The 18,674-nt window shown below is 36.0% G+C and overlaps 1 protein-coding gene across 1 annotated transcript in view; it reads left to right on the forward strand.

Annotated features, from left to right (window-relative positions):
• Nucleotides 1-18,674, forward strand: part of MRPS9 (mitochondrial ribosomal protein S9) — a 63,890-nt gene that overhangs the window by 26,858 nt on the left and 18,358 nt on the right. The window contains exons 3-5 of the mRNA XM_019627164.1: nt 3,976-4,038; nt 4,127-4,157; nt 16,179-16,258. Coding sequence (XP_019482709.1) covers nt 3,976-4,038; nt 4,127-4,157; nt 16,179-16,258 — 174 coding nt within the window. The remainder of the gene's footprint in view (nt 1-3,975; nt 4,039-4,126; nt 4,158-16,178; nt 16,259-18,674) is intronic.

Below are 18,674 nucleotides of genomic sequence, written 5' to 3' on the forward strand. Positions count from 1 at the left end.
AAACAATGCTCGTGATGGCTTGAAACTGATATAAAAGTCAGTTGGATTTTCCTCCTTATATAATTGTGCTCTCACTCCAAGCTGAAGAGTTGAACTTCATCTTCCATGCGGTCTAATCTTCTCACCCAGGCCCAGCAGCCAGTAGCCGTCTTCCTAAGCCATCTGACCAGCTTTGGGGCTGTTGTGTGTGACTGAGATCAGGTCTGTGGCTCACACGGGCTCTGGCTCATGCTGGCCCCGCTGAGACAGGTTGGATTTGGAAAGACCTTATACTTTTAAAATTTTTAACATTTTTCCGCCACCTTTTTATTTTAAAAAATTTCAAATTTCCAGAACATTTGAATATTCAGTGAATACAAACATGCGTGTCTGTACACCCTCCACATCGGTTTGCCCATTGATTTCCCCAGTTTTCCCCCAGATGTACTTAGAGCGATCTAGTTGTTTTGTAGAATCCAGGCCACTTGTCTTGCATTCTGGCTTTCTAGTTGCTTCCTCACGATCAGATTTCGAATGTATAAATGATCCTCCTTACATGATACTGGAGCCTTCTCATTGCCTCACACCAAGAGGTGCATGGTCAGTGCGTCCCACTGTTGATTGTCTGATCCCTTGGTTAAGGCAGTGGCCACTAGGCCTTCTTATTGTAAAAGCAGCTTTGTTCCCTCTGTAACTAGTAGTCTGTAGGGTGATTTTGAGTCCATGTTGAATATTCTATTCCCCAATAACCTTTTAGCTATTGACTTTGGCATCCATTGATGATCCTTGCCTGAAATGAATGATTACCTGGGAAGTTGTAAAACAGTGATTTTATACTTCTGTCATTCCTTATACTTTTATTAGCTGATATGGTTTTATAAAGTAGCTTTCTTTTCTTCTTGCCCCACCCTTCAAAGTGTATGTGTGTGTACACATGCACGCTGTTAAACATATACGTACCCACATATACTGAGTGTGTTATCAGGCATTGTCATTGTACTGTTTGATGTTCAAATTATCCTAAGTTTGGCCAAGTGTGGGAGCCCCTTGAAGCTGGCTTCTGTGTCCTTTAGAGCACTTCCTTGTTTTCTGGCACAGGAAGTCACCTTAGCCTCATTTTGTACTACTCCCCCTAACTTACACCCAGAATCAGCTTTTTCTCCAAGATATTCTGTGCCTTAAACTAGGAAATTGTATTTAGAAACCAAGGTTTGAGACAGAGTTGTTTAGTTTTTGGTTTTTTTTAGCTGGGCCATCCTGCCACCTGTTGGCAGCTCAGCTCGGGTCGGGATTCGAACTGCTGTTGCTCAGAGCTCAAACTCTTGAGTGAGCTCTTAACCAACTGAGCCACTCGTCCGGCCCAGAAACCAAGGTTTGGATGCAAGGGGCCACCCACTGCTCCTGGAATTCCATTGCTTTTATGCTTCTTTCAGGAGACAGAACTGAAAAATAATATTTTTTAAATATTGTAGGAATAATATAGGAAATAATGTTTTTTGAGGATCATGAGTCTGTATTGATTTATCTGATTCAAACTTAGCATTACTTAACATTACATTTCTTTTACGCTCGTGTATTTATATCCTACAATAAAATTTTGGTCATTATAAAATTAATATATTTACTTATTTCCTTAATGCTGGCAATATACACATAATATTTCAGAATTATTGGGTTGTCGGAAAAGTCATGGCGTATTTTTTTTGTTTTTCGTTGCAAAAATGTGTCATGACTTTTCCGACAACCCAATATAATATTACTGCTGACAATAAACCTACCAACTAAAGTTGAAGATTTATTTGCAATTATTTTTGTGATTAGAAATTAGGTTTATTTGTTTTTGTTTGTAATAAGTATTAGAGTTTCTTTTGAAAATTTTAGTGTTTACTATATAAAACATTTACATGCTTCAAAGTTCATGTGTATAAAAAGGTATACTCAGAGAAGGCTTACCCTCATCTTGCTCCTCCCCATCCCTTAATAGTTAAATATTTTTATTACTTTTCACTTTATTCTTACCGTGTTTATGTTTGCAAAAAGAAACTTATGTATGTTTTTCTCCTATTCCAACATGTATTTTCTTATTTCTGTTTCTCTTTCTTACACCAGTGGTCTCATTCTAAATACATTTCTTTTGCATCTTGCTTTTCTCAGTCTTTTTTTTTATGGCTATAGAGCACTTGAGCACATAGGTGTACCACCATTTATTTAACCAAACTCTTGTGTATGGGGATTTGGTTGTTTGGTCTAATATTTTGCTCTCACAAATCAATGAATAACCTGTGCTTATGTTGTTTTGTATTTGTATGTGGGGTTTATGTCTTCAGGGTAAATTCGTAGAAGTGGGATTGGGGAAATGTATATGTGAATTTGTTAGATAATGCCAAACTTCCAACCTTAGAGGTGGTATCATTTGACACTCCCAACAGCAAGGTGTCAGAGTGTCTCTAACCTGGCCAGCAGTGTGCTGTCAAACTTTTGAATTTTTGCTGGTCCTATTAGATGAAAAGTGTTATCTTGGTGGTTTTAATTACACATTTCTTATTATGGATATATTTGAGCCGTATTTTTCATTTTGTTTTTTTAATGTAGTTTAATTGGTCAATCTTTTTTTATTTTTGCTTCTGAATTTTGAGTCATAGTTGACTTTCCCACATCTACATTATAAAAGAATTCACCCTCGTCTTCTGTACATGGGGTTTTTTGTTTTTGTTTTTATTTTCAGTGTTTAGCTCTCTCGCTTATTAGTTTATTCTGGTATATGGTATAAGGTTTGGATCCAGTTTTATCTTTTTTCAAACGGGAATCAGTAATCTCACATCACTTATTAAAAAGTCCCCCTTTTGTCCTTCAGGAAGGGAGAGAGATCCCTGGTTTTAGAAAGAAAAAGTTCGGAAAATTAACACTCCGATTTTTGAGTGTTTTTTGTTTTGTTTTTAGTGTCAATTTTATTAGCAAAAGGCTGAATGAGAATGAAGCTTGACCCAGAGAGAGAGACAACTGGACTGCTTAATATAATTGAGTATATCCCCAAATTATAGGCCCCTACTTTCAGGAGCAGAATTGGATCCAGCACATCTGCTGTTTGGATGGGCAGGGCAGGCCCATCCTGAGAGCAGGCTCTCCAGGAGAGCAGCACTGTGCTTACAGGAGCTGCCAAGTTCATTTAGAGTTCACATAGGCTGCTGAGATCCAAGGCCACAGGCTTGTCACCTGACAGTCAACAAAAATAAAAGTGCACTTTTTTTTTTTGTTTTTTAGTGTAAAGGGGTGTTGGAGAAGACACAGTAGGGGCTTAAGCAGTTCTCAAGTTGGTGGCAGTGCTGCACCCTAGCAAGTATAAAGGACATTTGGAAATGTGTAGGGGTGAGATTTGTCGCAAGCACTGGGGATCTCACTGGCACAGATTTTTAGAAAAGGGCCAGGGATATTAGATGACCCGCAGTGTCAGGGAAAGTTGCCTGCAATGGAGCTGTCACAAAGCGCCAATAGCATCCCCATTGAGAAACAGACATTAAAGATAACTTGTTTCCCTGATCGCTAGTTACCTAGTGGCCCTCTCGGTCATGGTATCTCAGCGCCTGTGTTCAAGGCACCCTTATTTTACTTAAACGTGGCCCCAAAGTGCAAGAGTAGGGATGCTGGCAATTCGGAGTCTCCAGAAAGGAGCTGTAAACTTAAAGTTTAGGGGGGAAAATATAGGGGATAAATACGTGTATATATATGGTTTGCTACCATCTGCAGTTTTAGGCATCCATTGGGGTTCTTGGAACTATCCCCCTTGGATGGGGGGAACCTCCTATAGTTACAAATTTTTTTTCTTTTGGAGGATGTGTGTGTGTGGTAATTCATTCATTTAAAATATTTTGAAATGAGATAATGTATATGAAACTCTTAGCTTGATGTCTGGCACATAGCAAGCACTCAATAACTATTAGACATAACAGTAACTGGTTTTTATAACAATCATTAATTAACCTTTCTGTGTATTTTTAGAGAGCTATTGCTTACCTCTTCCCCAGTGGTTTGTTTGAGAAGCGAGCCAGGCCAATAATGAAGGTAATTCTCTTAATTAATATTTTTAAATTTTTCACTTAGATTTATATGATACAATAATTATCTAATGCACTTTTCATTTATTTTACAGCATCCTGAACAGATTTTTCCAAAACAAAGAGGTAAGTATGCTCAAGAATGAAATAAACAGTTCTTTTTTACTAGTGTTCTGTTCTCTATCGGCAGTCACTATGTATTACGGAGATCACTTCTGTGTCATATCACAGTAGTCCTGAAGTAGGTTAAAAATATTTCATAACTAATAATGAATGACCGGAGTTAACGGATTTTTGTTATTATTATTAAATAACATTAAAGTTGGATCCAGTTAGAATTTATTCCTATACTAACATCACACTAACTTATTTGCATTCCAATATACTTTTTTAAGGAAGTTTGATACAGATCTGCTGGAGACTAATTCAACTTTTTTTATATGAAAATTTAAAAATTTTTCTTCATTTTGGAAGCATATTATCAATGAATATAGATTTTTCTCCCCCTTTTGATCTTTCATTACTTTATTGATGTGTTTCCATTGCCTCTTCTTTTGCATCATTTTTGATGAGCAGTTAACCATCATTCTTATCTGCCCCCCTGTTTTCCCTGGCTTCTTTTAAGATTTTCTCTCTTTTAAATTTGTAAAATAAAATCTTGGAGAAAACATCCAACAAGCTTTAAGGTTGTCAGGAAATAATATATTTACTGTTTTCTAATTTACATTAGAAGCCTTTTATTTGTTGTGGACTGGTGGTAGTTGTCAGCTAATTTAAAAAGTACTAAGCAAGAAATCATTTCTTAAAACACTCAAAATATAAATCTATATTTATTCATCAGTCTTCTGCTATCACCCTGCCACTGATGCATCATCAGAGTTTTGTAGTTTTGATTTCCTTCCAATGGAACAAAGAACTTCAACTTCCTAAGAAATCTGAGTGCAGAATATTTCTATATCCCTACAGATTTTTCCCCTTACCACACTGAAGTTTAACAAACTTGTTTTTTTAATAACTTGTCTGCGAGTCTAAAGTATTCAACTTAATTGTCATAGAGGCAACAGCTGTCTTTTCTGTTTTCACTCATATTTCATCAGTTTTTGTAATATTTAGTTCATGTAATTATAGAAATAATACAGTTGTGATAAACAGGTTTAGGAATAAACACAATGGACTCTTAGTAAGCATGTAACTCTGCAGCAAATATGTGTGGATAGACTAACACTTAGTATGCAGCAGCATTAGTCAGTATGTTTAAGAGTTGATGAAACAAGGATTGGTAAGAGAACAGATATTTCTATAAAAATTTATTTGTTTTGCATTGATGTTTTTTGCTAAATGTTGCTTGTGTTCAAAGCTAGGCATTCTGCCGTCTACTGCTCTACTTCATTTACATTGAATCTTTGTTATAAATATTTTGAGTCTTTTTATACATATGTTCTATCTCATATTTCCTCTATTCTTAAACATGGTCGATTATCAACTATAGCATCAACTTACTAGGTTTTGGGGAAATAACTGAAGATTATATTAGAACTGCACATCAATTTTAAAGGTGCAGCTCAGCTTTATAGAAATAAAACTGTATGCACAAGGCATAGTATCTTATACTATTGGCTGTTCTGTAAGTGTAAACAGCAATTTTTTTTTTAAGTGGCTCCTGTAGTTTTCAACATCTCAGGCTTCTCACATGTGTCTCTTCTTCTCTTTGTCCTATGACTCTCTAATAGTTGCATCTCTTTTTATATATCTGTTCCTCTGAGACTGCTTTTTTGTGTCATACCAGCTTCTCAGCATTAGAAGTTTATTATTACTATCAGCTGGACTGTAACAGCTGAAACTTATAAACATTCCTGCAAAATGCCCATGTGTTATGTTAGAAATATGTCAGTGTTGGTAGGATTTCCTTACATTGCAGTTAACTATATTTTACCACATGTAAGCAGTACTCCTTTAGAATCAGCAACATATTTTTTGCAACCTACCTACCTACCTACCAATTTTGCTGTACTTTGTAAATATAGGAGAAACTGATTTTTTATATTAAAAAATGTCAGTGAATTTTAGATTTGAATAGATTATGACATTTGTACTGTAACTGTCGCTTACCTTATTAAAAGATGAGAGCTTCCAGATTGAGTTAACATAAAAATCCTGCTTAACTATTTAAACAAGTGATAAAAATATTGGGGAAAACTAAGATATATATATACAGATTGATGACAGAAGCAAGGAGTAGTACCTAACACTAGACAAAGTGGGAATCAAAATTAGGGAATGGTTCAATGACACAACAATGTTAGTTTGTATTGATAAAACCTAGTGTTCATTAAATGGATCTGAGGACCGTGAACCTTTTTGTACCAAGCATTTAGCATCAAAACGTTTAAAGCAAAAGCTGTTAACTAAGGCTATAAAGAATTTGAATAACAGCGTGATTTTCTAGCTACAGATACAAGTGCAAAGAATGCATTTGCCATAAGGATGCCAATAGAATATTAATAAAATTATGATGTAATAGGTCATAGAGAAAACCTAACAATTTCCAAAAAGTAGGTATTATGTAAATTATATTTTTCTGACCTTAAATCTATGGAACTATAAAACTACTGGGTTAAAGAGGAAATCAAAATTGAGATTACAAACTATTTAGAAATATATGACAATGAAAACATTTCCTATCAAATCATATGGGTTATGGACAGTGTGTTATTCAGAGACAAATATAATTATTAGGCATTAAGAAAAATTAGAAATAAATGAACTAAATATTTAGTTCAAGAAGACAGAAAAAAGAACTAAATTGACAAAGTGAAGAAATTTAAAAGAACTGGTGAGATAAATAAAACCAACTAGTTCTTTGGAAAAGCCAATGAAATTGATTAACTTCTGGCAAGTCTGAACAAGAAAAAAAAGAGGGGAAACATAAAGGACAATATTAATAATTTTATTTAAAAATTTTTCATTATAGTTGGCAATAATACCATATTAGTTTCAGGTATACAATATAGTGATTCAACATTTATATAACCTTATGATGTTATCACCATACTAAGTCTAATAACCATCTGTCACCATGCAAAGTTATCACAATGTTATTGACTATTTGCCCCTTCACCTTTTTCACCTATCTCTCCACTCACCTCTCCTCTGGCAGCCATCAGTTTATTCTTTGTTTCTATGAGTCAGTTTTTGTTTTGTTTGGTTTGTTCCTTAGTTTTAATTTAAAAAGAAAAAAGAAAAGAACCCCACATATAAGTGAAATCATGCAGTACTTTTCTTTCTCTGTCTGACATTTTATCTAGCATAGTACCCTCTAGGTACATCCATGTTGTCACAAATGGCAGGTTTGGGTTCTTTTTACGAGTATTGCTGAGTAATGTTCCATGGTATATATGTACCACATCTTTTTTATCTATTTATCTATCAATGGACACCTAGGTTGCTTTCATATCTTGGCTATTGTAAATAATGCTGCAGTGAACATAGAGGCACATATATCATTTTGAATTAGTGTTTTCATTTTCTGCAGCTAAATACCCAGACTATTGTTGGGCCTAATGGTAGATCTATTTTTAGTTTTTTCAAGAATCTTCATACAGCTTTCCGTAGTGGCTGCACCCATTTGTGGTCCCACCAACAGTGTATAGGAGTTCCCTTTCTCCACCTCCTTGCCAGCATTTGTTATTTGTCGACTTTTTGATAATAGCCATTCTGACAAGTGTTAGGTGGTATCATTATGGTTTTGATTTGCAGTGTTGAGCATGTTTTCATGTCTGTTGGCTATCCATATATCTTCTTTGAAGACATGTCTCTTCATATCCTCTCCCCATTTATTTAATCAGATTATTTTTTGTTACTGAGTTGTATGAATTCCTTAAATTTTGTATATCAACTCTTTATCTGATGTATCATTGGCAAATATCTTCTCCCACTTAGTAGGTTGTCTTATCATTTTTTTGATGGTTTCCTTCACTGTGCAGAAGCTTTTTAGTTTGAAGAAGTCCTGTTTGTTTATTTTTGCTTTTGTTTCCTTTGCCCAAGGAGACATATTCAAAAAGATATTACTAAGACTGATGTCAAGTAATTTACTACCTATGTTTTCTGCTATGAGTTTTATGGTTTCAGGTCTTAATTTAAGTCTTTAATACATTTTGAGTTTATTTTTGTATGTGTTGTAAGAGAGCAGTCCAGGTTTAATTTTTCACATAATTGTCCAGTTTTCCCAACATGACTTGTTGAAGAGAAGAGACTGTCATTTCTCCATTGTATATTCTTATCTCTTGTTGTAGATTAGTTGATTATATAAGCAAGGGTTTATTTCTGGGCACTCTGTTCTGTTTCATTGACCTATGCATCCATTTTTGGGTCATTACCGTACTGTTTGGATTAATAATAGCTTTGTAGAATAGTTTGAAATCAGGGAGTGTGATACCTCCAACATTGTTCTTCCTTCTCAAGATTGCGTTGGCTATTCATGGTCTTTGTGATCCCATATAAATTTTAGGATTATTGTTCTACCTGTAAGAAGAATGCCATAGGTATTTAGATAGGAATTGCATTGACTTTGTAGATTGCTTTGGGTAGTATGGACATTTTAATGATAATAATCCTTTTGATCCAAGAGCACAGTGTATCCCTCTATTTATTTGTGTCTTCTCAATTTATTTGTTCAGTGTCTTAATAGTTTTCAGAGCATAGGTCTTTCACCTCCTTGGTTAAATTATTCCTAGGTATTTTATTCTTTTTGATGCAATTATAAATGGGATTGATTTCTTAATTTCTCCTTCTGATCATCCATTGTTAGCATACAGAAACATGACGGATTTCTGTATATTACTGGGTTGTCAGAAAAGTCATGACGTATTTTTTCTGTTTTTCGTTGCAAAAACGCATCATGACTTTTCCAACAGCCCAATAATTTTGTATTCTGCCACTTTACTGAGTTCATTTATTAGTTCTAATAGTTTTTTGTGGTGGAGTCTTTAGGGTTCTCTCTATATAGTATCATATCATCTGCAAATAGTGACAGTTTTACTTTTTTCCAATTTGGATGCCTTTTATTTCTTTTTCTTGTCTGATTGCTGTGGCTAGGACTTCCAATACTATATTGAATGATAGTCATGAGAATGGGCATCCTTATCTTGTTCCTGATCTTAGAGGAAAAGCGTTCAGCTTTTCACCATTGAGTATGATGTTAGCTGTGAGCTTGTCATATATATGGCCCTTATCATTTTGAGGTAAGTTCCTTCTGTACCCACTTTGTTGAGAGTTCTTATCGTAAATGAATGTTGAATTTTGTCAGATGCTTTTTCTGCATCTATTGAGATGATCATATGATTTTTATCCTTGTTTTTGTAGATGTGATATAGCACATTGTTTTGTGGATATTGAACCATCCTGCATTCATGATGTAAATCACACTTAATCATGGTGTATAACCTTTTAAATATATTGTTGAATTCTGTTTACTAGTATTTTGTTGAGAATTTTTACATCTGTGTTCAGCAGGGATACTGACCTGTAATTCTGGTTTTTTTTGTACTGGCTTTGTCTGGTTTTGGTAAGAGTAATGATGACCTCATAGAATGAGTTTGGAAGTGTTCCTTCTTCAGTTTTGTTGGGACTAGTTTGAGAAGAATAGATATTAATTAATTCTTCTCGAAATGTTTGATAGAATGCACCTGTAAAGGTTTCTGTTCCTGGGCTTCTGTTGGTTGGGAGTTTTTTTATTATTACTTCAGTTTCATTGCTGGTAACCCATCTGTTCAGAATTTCTGTTTCTTCCTGGTTTAGTCTGGGAAGGCTGTAATTTATTTTAGAAATTTATCCGTTTCTTTTAGATTGTCCAATTTGTTGACATATAAATGTTCTTCGTATTCTTTAATGATCTTTTGTATTTCTGAGGGGTCAGTTGTAATCTCCTTTTTCATTTCTGATTTTATTTTTTTGGGCTCTCATTTTTGATGAGTATTATTAGAGGTTTGTCAATTTTACTCTTTCAAGGAACTGATTCTTAGTTTCATTGTCTTGTTTTGAAATAAATGATATAGCCCCTATTTGAAATAAATGAAATAGTCTTATTTACCTCCCAAAGGCCCCACATTCAAATACCAACAAATTGGGGATTAGGTTCATGTGAATTTTTGGGGGGGAGTGGCACATTCAGCCTGTAGCAACTATGTAGTGGAAATACAGGTTAAAACCATTTGTGTTTTTAGAAAACATGCAATCTTCTATATTTCAGTAGGTGTACATATGTAAATATACTGAGGGAGTGCAGAACAATAAACTCTAACCTTGTCTCTGATGAGGGAATTCTAATATTTAATCATTACAAGAGGAGTGAGCAAAAGCAGTTCTCAGAGGGACATTTATAGCATTGAATGCATATATTAGAAGAGAAGGAAGATCTAAAATCAGTTATCTAAGCTTCTATCTTAGGAAAGTAGAAAAAGAAGAGAACATTAAATCCAAAGTAAGCAGAAGAAAAGAAATAATAAAATTAGGGCAGAAATCAATGAAATTGAAAACAGAAAATCAGTGGAGAAAATCAGCAAAACTAAAAGCTTGTTCTTTGAAAAGATCAATATAATCAATAAGCCTGTAGACAGGCTAACTAAGAAAAAGGAGAGAGGACACAAATAACTAATATAAAAAATGGAATAAGGGACACTGCTACAGATCCCATGGACATTAAAAGGATAATGAAAGAAGACTATGAACAACTATGCCCACAAATTTGATAACCTATTGGGTTGTCAGAAATGTCATGATGCATGTTTGCAACAGATGGCACTAGTTCACTTTTGGAAGTACTAGAGTCATTTGCATCTACGTTATTTCATGTCATTTGACAGCTGATAGTTCTAGCTTCATTCTAAAAAAAAAATTGAACAATTTGGTTGCGTTTTGGAGATTTTACAAGTTGAAGATGGAAGACCAAACTGTGCATTTTCGCCATATTTTACTGTTTTACTTCCATAAAGGGAAAAACACGTGACAAGCTTGTGAAAAGTTGCATAAAGTTTACGGTGACAGTGCTCTACAAGAACGTCAGTGCCACAATGGTTCACGAAATTCCGTGCTGGTAATTTTGATCTCAACGACGCTCGTTGGTCAGGGAGGCCTACCGAGGTTGATGACCACAAAATGAAAGCATTGATCAAGTCAAACCCGCATTACACGACATGAGAGATTGCAGAAACATCGAACATCCATCATTCAGACATTCACGACCACCCGAAGAAGCTGCGATATGTAAGCAAGCTCGATATGTGGGTTCCGCGTGAACTCAAAGTTCATTTGACGGCGTGTATAAACATCTGCAATATGCTCATTCAACGTGAGGAAAACGATTCTTTTTTAAAGTAACTGATAACTGGTGATGAGAAGTAGATTGTTTACAACAATGTGGTGTGCAAACGGTCTTGATTCCAACGTGATGATTCGCCTCCAATGACATCGAAAGCAGACATTCATCAGAGGAAAGTTATGCTCTCATGTGGTGGGGTTTTAAAGGTGTCATGTTTTTCGAGCTCCTTCCAAGGAACCAAACAATCAATTTGAATGTGTACTGTCGGCAATTGGACAGTTTGAACGAATCCGTCATCCAGAAACGTCCAGAGCTTGTTAATTGTAAAGGAGTTGTGTTCTATTGTGACAACGCGAGACCACACACAAGTTTGATCACCCGTCAAAAATTATTGGAGCTTGGATGGGATATGTTGCCACACCCATCATACTCGCCTGACCTTGCGCCGTCAGACTTCCACTTGTTTCGCTGTCTTCAAAACTCCTTGCGTGGTATGATGTTGATGTTCAATTCAGATGAGGCTGTAAATCAGCACCTTGTTCAGTTTTTCACCAATAAAGACAGGTCCTTCTATGAATGAGGAATTATGAAGCTCACTGAAAGATGGCAAAAGATTACCTAACAAAATGGGCAATATATCATTGATTGATCTTTGTTCTTTATATAAATAAATGACCTTTGAAAAACATAGACAAAATACGTCATGACTTTTCCGACAACCCAATAGATGAAATGGACCAATTCCTTGAAAGACATAATCTGTCAAAACTCACACAAGAATGAATAGACAATTTGAAAAGACCATTATCTTTTAAAGAAATTGAAGCAATAAGTAACCTGGAAGACCTTGGGTTTGGCCTTGGTTTTTTAGATACAACACCAAAGGCTTGATCTGTTAAAGAAAGAATTGATAAGTTGATTTCATTAAAATTAAAATTTTCTTCTCTGCAAAAGACATTGTCAAGAGAATGAAAAGACAAGCCACAGAATGGTAGAAAATATTTAGAAAATACCTGTCTGATAAAGGACTGTTATCCAAAATATGTAAGGAATTCTTAAAACTCAACAATTGGAAAACAAACAATTTAAATATGGGCCAAAGACCTTAACAGATACCTCACTAGAGAGGATATTCAGATGGCAAATAAGCAGATGAAAAGATGCTCCATCTCAGGGAAATCCAAATTAAAGCAACAATTAGATACCACTACACGCCAATTAGAATGGCCAAAATCCACAGCAGGAGTTCACTGCTGTTAGGAATGCAAAATGGTACAGCCACTCTGGAAGATAGTTTGGCAGTTTTTACAAAACTAAGCGTATTCTTACCATACGACCCAGAAACCTACACACAGATGTTTATGGCAGCTTTATTCATAATTGTCAAAATTTGGAAGATGTCCTTTAGTTGGTGAATGGGTAATTAAACCGGTACAATGGTATATTGTTCGGCACTAAAAAGAAAGGCGCTATCAAGCCATGAAAAGACATGGAGGAAAATTAAATGCATATCACTAAGTGAAAGAAGCCAATCTGAAAAGGTTACTTGTATGATTCCAACTATATGACTTTCTGGAAAAGGCAAAACTATGGAGACAGTAAAAAGGTCAGCGGTCACCAGGGGTTGGGGTAAAGGGAGTACTGAACAGGAGGAACACAGAGGACTTTTGGGGCAGTGAAAACAGTCTCTGGGATACTCTAATGGTGGATACGTGGCATTAGGTACACCCATAGAATGTACAACACCAAGAGTGAACCCTAATATAAACGATGGGCTTTGGTGATGATGATGCGTAGGTTCATCAGTTGTAACATGCACCACCCTGGTGGGTGGGGAGACTTGCACATGTGGGGCAGGGGGATGACTGAACTCTGTACTTTCCCCTCAGTTTTGCTGTGAACCCAAAACTGCTCTAAAACAAAGTCTATTTAAAAAACAATAGAAGAATGTATTGTGGAATTCATGTTAATATTATAGAATATAGATAACTGGGGGCAGTATCAAGAGTAACAAAAACTAAAATAGAAATAAAGCTTACAAAAATATGTAAGATTTATATAGAAAATTATAAACTTAAAGATCATAAGTGAAAATCTAAAGAGCTGAAAAATGATTCCATGATCCTGTAAGGAAAGATAATATTGCAAAGTAGGTACTTTTAAAATTTTTAATAAATTTAATATAATTTCAGTCAGTGTCCTGGTAGGACTTTTGGGAGAAACTTGTAAAGTTTATTTGAAAGAGCAAATGTGCAAAATAATAGTGAGAAATTTTTAAAGATATAAGAATAAAGAAGGAAACTTAGCCTACCGGGTATCAAAATGCAGCAAAAAGCTGATTTTAATTAAGTGACGGTAGTGGTTGCAGAATAGACCTGATTAGAGCATTCAGTGTCAGTATTTGTTTATGCCATATTTTGTGAGTTCTAAGACTCGGTTTTTCAAATTTTAACATCATTGACAACAGGATTCATTTTACAATTAATGTAAACTATGAAGCGTGCCATCAGCTTTTTTTCTTTGTGTAAGATACATGATGAGGCATCTTATAAATCTGTGACATCTTAGATTGGATGAAATCAAGTGTGTGTGTGTGTGTGTGTGTGTGTGTGTGTGTGTGTGTATACATATATATATAGGTGTATATATATAGGCATATATATATATATACACACACACATATATGTATATACATGCATACGTTATGAAATAAAGTACACACACACACACACACACACACACACTCACATGAAATGAGACCCAACTCAAAAATTGCTCCAAGATTTACAGTAGGGTTATCTGCAACCATGACGTTTCTCTTTCTTGGTCACTTTCTGACTGTTTTGACAATAGAGTGAAAATTAATTGCACAGTAAAGTTTCAAATACTGGAAAATATGCAGGATTTCATGAAGTCTATGAAAATGATGTTGGGAAAGTATTTAATTCATCCATAAGTCATTGGCAAATAAAAATTTTTTTTAAAGATTTTTTTAGTTGGGGAATTGGGGGAGAACAGCGTTGGGGAATCAGGGAAGGGGAACAGACAAGTTGCTGTCCTTTTTGTTCTTCAATCTAGTTGTAGAGGACATCGCTTCACTGGCCCATGTTGGCATAGTGATCATTGCGCTCTTCCTGGCTGAGGCTGTCGCTCGCTGGCCATTGGACAGCCGCTCACCACGGCTCAGGGCAGTTCACAAAAGTGCATGCCAACTGCCGGCCAGCCCCGCTGCAGCCTATGCCTTTGCCTGCGACTCACGGCAGCCCAGCTCCAGGTCGAGCTGTTGTTCACCATCTTAGCTGTAGAGGGCGCAGGGTCACTGGCCCTCATGTGGAATCCGAACCAGGCCCTGCTTCTCAGAGCTGATGTCCTAAGCCAACTCCTAACCAACGCACCACTCGGCCAGCCCTTGTTTTATTTTTCAAGCTAGACTCCCTATCAGCACTTTTTTTTCACCATTTAATAGGAAATTTTGGTTTTCATTTTAAATGTTTTCACTTAAAGTGGCCTGTGTGTGATGCCATTTATTCTCAGAAGGGAAAGATAACCTACATAATTATGCAGGCGGTGTTTCAACGGAAAAGAGTGTAGTATTTTAAAAAAACTAATGGGTAACAACTCTTTCCTGGACAAAATACTTGGATTTCTACCTCACAAATGTAAATTCCAATTAGATTAAATTTCTGAACATAAAAACAAATAAAACTTGCAGAAGAAAATATAGGAAAATAAGTTTTAGAAAGCCCAAAGTCTTAAAGCATGCTTTCTCAATAGGGGTGATGTTGCCCACAAGGGGGCATAGATTGGTCCACAGGAGATGAAAAAGTTTCAGCTATTGAATGTTTGGGCCCTCCAAAGGGCCACAGTATACATCAACAGATGTGCAGTGTATCTGTGGTATTAAAATTTCATGGGGAGGGAGGCAATTAGAGAAAAAACTGTCTAAAAAGGCTCCTTCGTAGGGATAATGAAAAACAGTTGAGAAACACTGCCATAGAGGAAAAGTGACAAATTCTACAAATACATGTATTTTAAACTTTTTGATTATGAAAGACAAAATTAAAAGGCAAGTGACAGACTGGGAGAAAAGAGTTTGCAACTTACGCAATGGATAGAGGAGTGTAATCTTTAATCTGTTAGAGTGCCTACAAATCATTAACAGAAACAACTCAATAGAAATATGGGCAAAGGACAGGGAGCTATGTTTGGCTTATTTACTACAGAGACTCCATTTCTCAGTTTGTTTGGTGTTTATTAGATGTGAATGACCATCTGTATTTCAAAAGGAATTACACATGACACCTTTCGGGGGCCCCTTCTGTTTTAGACATTTTAAACTCTCAGAGGTATATCACCACGGAGTTGAAACAAATAATGTGGCATGGAGAAATCCATTTAGTTTTTTTCTTTTTTATATTATGCCCATTTCTAATTTCCTGAATGAACTACATTATTGATTTTTATCAGTTTTCTTTTTTAAGAATATGGGAGTGCATTGTATTAACAGCCAAACCTAATTTTTTTTTTGTTCTAATAGGAGGATTTTGGCTATTTTATGTGTGTTCATTTAAAACAAGTTATAGAAGTTCCCATGATGAGATATGTAAGAATGTTTTATCAAATAGAAACATTGTTTTATTTTAAAAGGTGTTAAATATCTTAAAATTTTACATGTTATACATACTAAATATTGAAATTCTAAATATTAATGTTTTTATATTAATTTTCAAAATTAATCAGAATGATAAATGTGTCATAACTGCAACTAAATACAACTATTTGGTCCCTGTGTATATTTTTATTTTATTTGTTTTCGTCTGGCTTTTTATTAGCAATCCAGTGGGGAGAAGATGGCCGTCCGTTTCATTTTCTCTTTTATACTGGCAAACCATCGTATTATTCATTAATGCATGTAAGTATATTACATTTATGATAAATAGAAACTGTAAGCTAAGTAACTAATTATACCAGAGATTTTACTCAGCTTCAGAGCTCACCTAGTACATTTCATAATGGACAAAAATAAGACTTCCAGAGGTAAGACAACATGTTTGAAAGGCTTCATGTTTCATTAATTCAATTTTGCTGAAGGTAAACATTACAGAATTTATCATAGAATGATTGTCCTCAAAATGTTTTCTTTACAAATTTTGATCCTGTGAGGAGACACATGCTCAGCTCTGTGACAGCGCACATATGTGCGGTCCAGGTAAGACCTGAAGCCGGAAAAGGGCCGAGCACGTAACATAACCCAGTGGGGCTGGAAGACATTCACCTTGAGTCATTGTATTTTTGCTTATTCATATACAATTGTTGCTTTTCTTAGGCTAATGCAGGGTCTGAAACCCCCAAAAGACCTAAGAAATGATTTTATTACACTTTGACTTCGGACTGCATTGGCGTGTACTAGAACTTTTTTGTTTCGGAGCACTAGTGTTTGATAGTGTGCATATTTGGGAGTGCCGCAGAGTTACTATGGGGGACAAGCCTGGATGCAAATACCTAGTTTTAAGCAGCAGAACCCATTTTATTCTCAGAAGTCAAGTTTTATTTTTTTCATTGTACGATTTTTTCGAGTTACAGAAATAGTCACTGGGCTTACCCCATCCAGTCAGATTGCAGGTTGCTTGAATCCCAGGCACACAGTTCCTCCCCTTTTTAGAACTGTCTGGTGTTTGCTTGCGCTCTCCAACCCCAAAGGACAAAATCCCCACATGTCAGGTACATTTATTTCTTGGGGAAAAAAAAGAAAACCTTCTTTTCGTTTTTTGTTGACCTTGGGCAAATGAGCTTCTTGCCCTGGCAGAAATGAAACGAATGATAAATGTAGAGTGTGTCTTTGCTGAGTAATGGAGCTGGGGCGCTGGCTTTCCACTGCGGTTGTCTCTGCACAGCCCGAGGCTGCCCAAGGACCCCTGCTGTTCATTTAAATAGGTATGTCAAATCTGCCTGCAAACGCCGCTGGTTTGATCTGTGGTAATATTTGTGAAGGTTCCATATGGACTTGAGCCCCCTGCAGTGCTAAGAAATAATGTACAACGCTTCATGGTGCAGACGCAAATTTTCTCTGAAAAGGGATGCAGCGCTGCGTTTTAGCTGTCGGAGGGGATGATGGAGCTGACGCGCTAGGCCTGTCAACTTGTTACACGGATGGGTTGCACGCAGCGGAGCTGTGGAAAATCTGTGCCTTTTAACTTTTCTACTTAATCACGGTTGTAGCATCGCCTTTAGACTGTATGCTACATTAATTCTCTTCCTGCCTTCTGCCTTTCATCCCAAGCTTCATGGAAAAAAGTAAAGCATGCAGGTCTGGTACGGGAGCCTTATCAGACAGCTGTCATCTGACAAGCCATTTGCATTTGTTTGGGCTGAAAGTGAGCAACCCAAGGGCAATATATTTTGTTGCATTCCATCATAATGAAGAAATTACATATTGTAGAAGAAGCCTAACTTTATTTTTAGTTGGTGTATGTGTTTTAAAAGGTATTGCAAGAAACTGGTTGGTTTCTCAGTGAATAAAACACTACCATCCTCTGACTGAAAAGTCCAATTACATTCGATTAATAAATATTCTTTCTTTTTGAGTAATATAGTTTCTGTTACACATAGGGGAGTTCTTTGGGCTTTTATGTTTTAGTTAAATTTATTTTATTGGGTATTTTGACTCCCCAGACCGTGTGGGTTTGGTGTTTGTTTTATTGCTCTTCAGAACAGTTTACACATAGGAATTACAGATATTTTGGTTTACATGAGCATTTAAATTCAGATAATTAATAAAACCTTGTATTTTCAAAAAATGTCTTTTATGGCATTTCAAAATAATTTTATGTATGGCAAAAAGGATAAATGTTTTCCTAAGTACATGCCAATCACCTTAGCTTTGTGTATGCCAAATGTTATTAATTACAACTATAATCACACCAGTCTCATTTCCTGGATGATGCAAACTAGCACCATCCTAGATTTGGCTTCTTTAAAACAATATGTGACTGAATATTCACTGTTAGGCTTACGAAAGTGGCTTTGTAGTGAAGTCAGCATCACATGTAAAGTAAAATGATAAAACTTGAAACTGCTTCACATGTTTGCTCCCTCCTTTGTTCTGCCTTCCCTTGGTGGTGGTGGGGGGGGGCGGGGGCTGCTATTCCATTCTCTGTGTGACAGTGAGTCCACCACTGCCGTCCCACTGTGTCAAGGGAATTGGTCCCCAAAGACAGGGGCGGGCATTAAGTACTTGGAAATGAATCATTGTTACCATTTGTTTTTGTTGATATAATTTCTTCCCATGTGACAGGGTAAAAGACACTGAGCCAGACTCCATTTTTACC

This window comes from Hipposideros armiger, unplaced genomic scaffold (genome assembly GCF_001890085.2).
Source record: "Hipposideros armiger isolate ML-2016 unplaced genomic scaffold, ASM189008v1 scaffold_716, whole genome shotgun sequence".
NCBI classification, from domain to species: domain Eukaryota; kingdom Metazoa; phylum Chordata; class Mammalia; order Chiroptera; family Hipposideridae; genus Hipposideros; species Hipposideros armiger.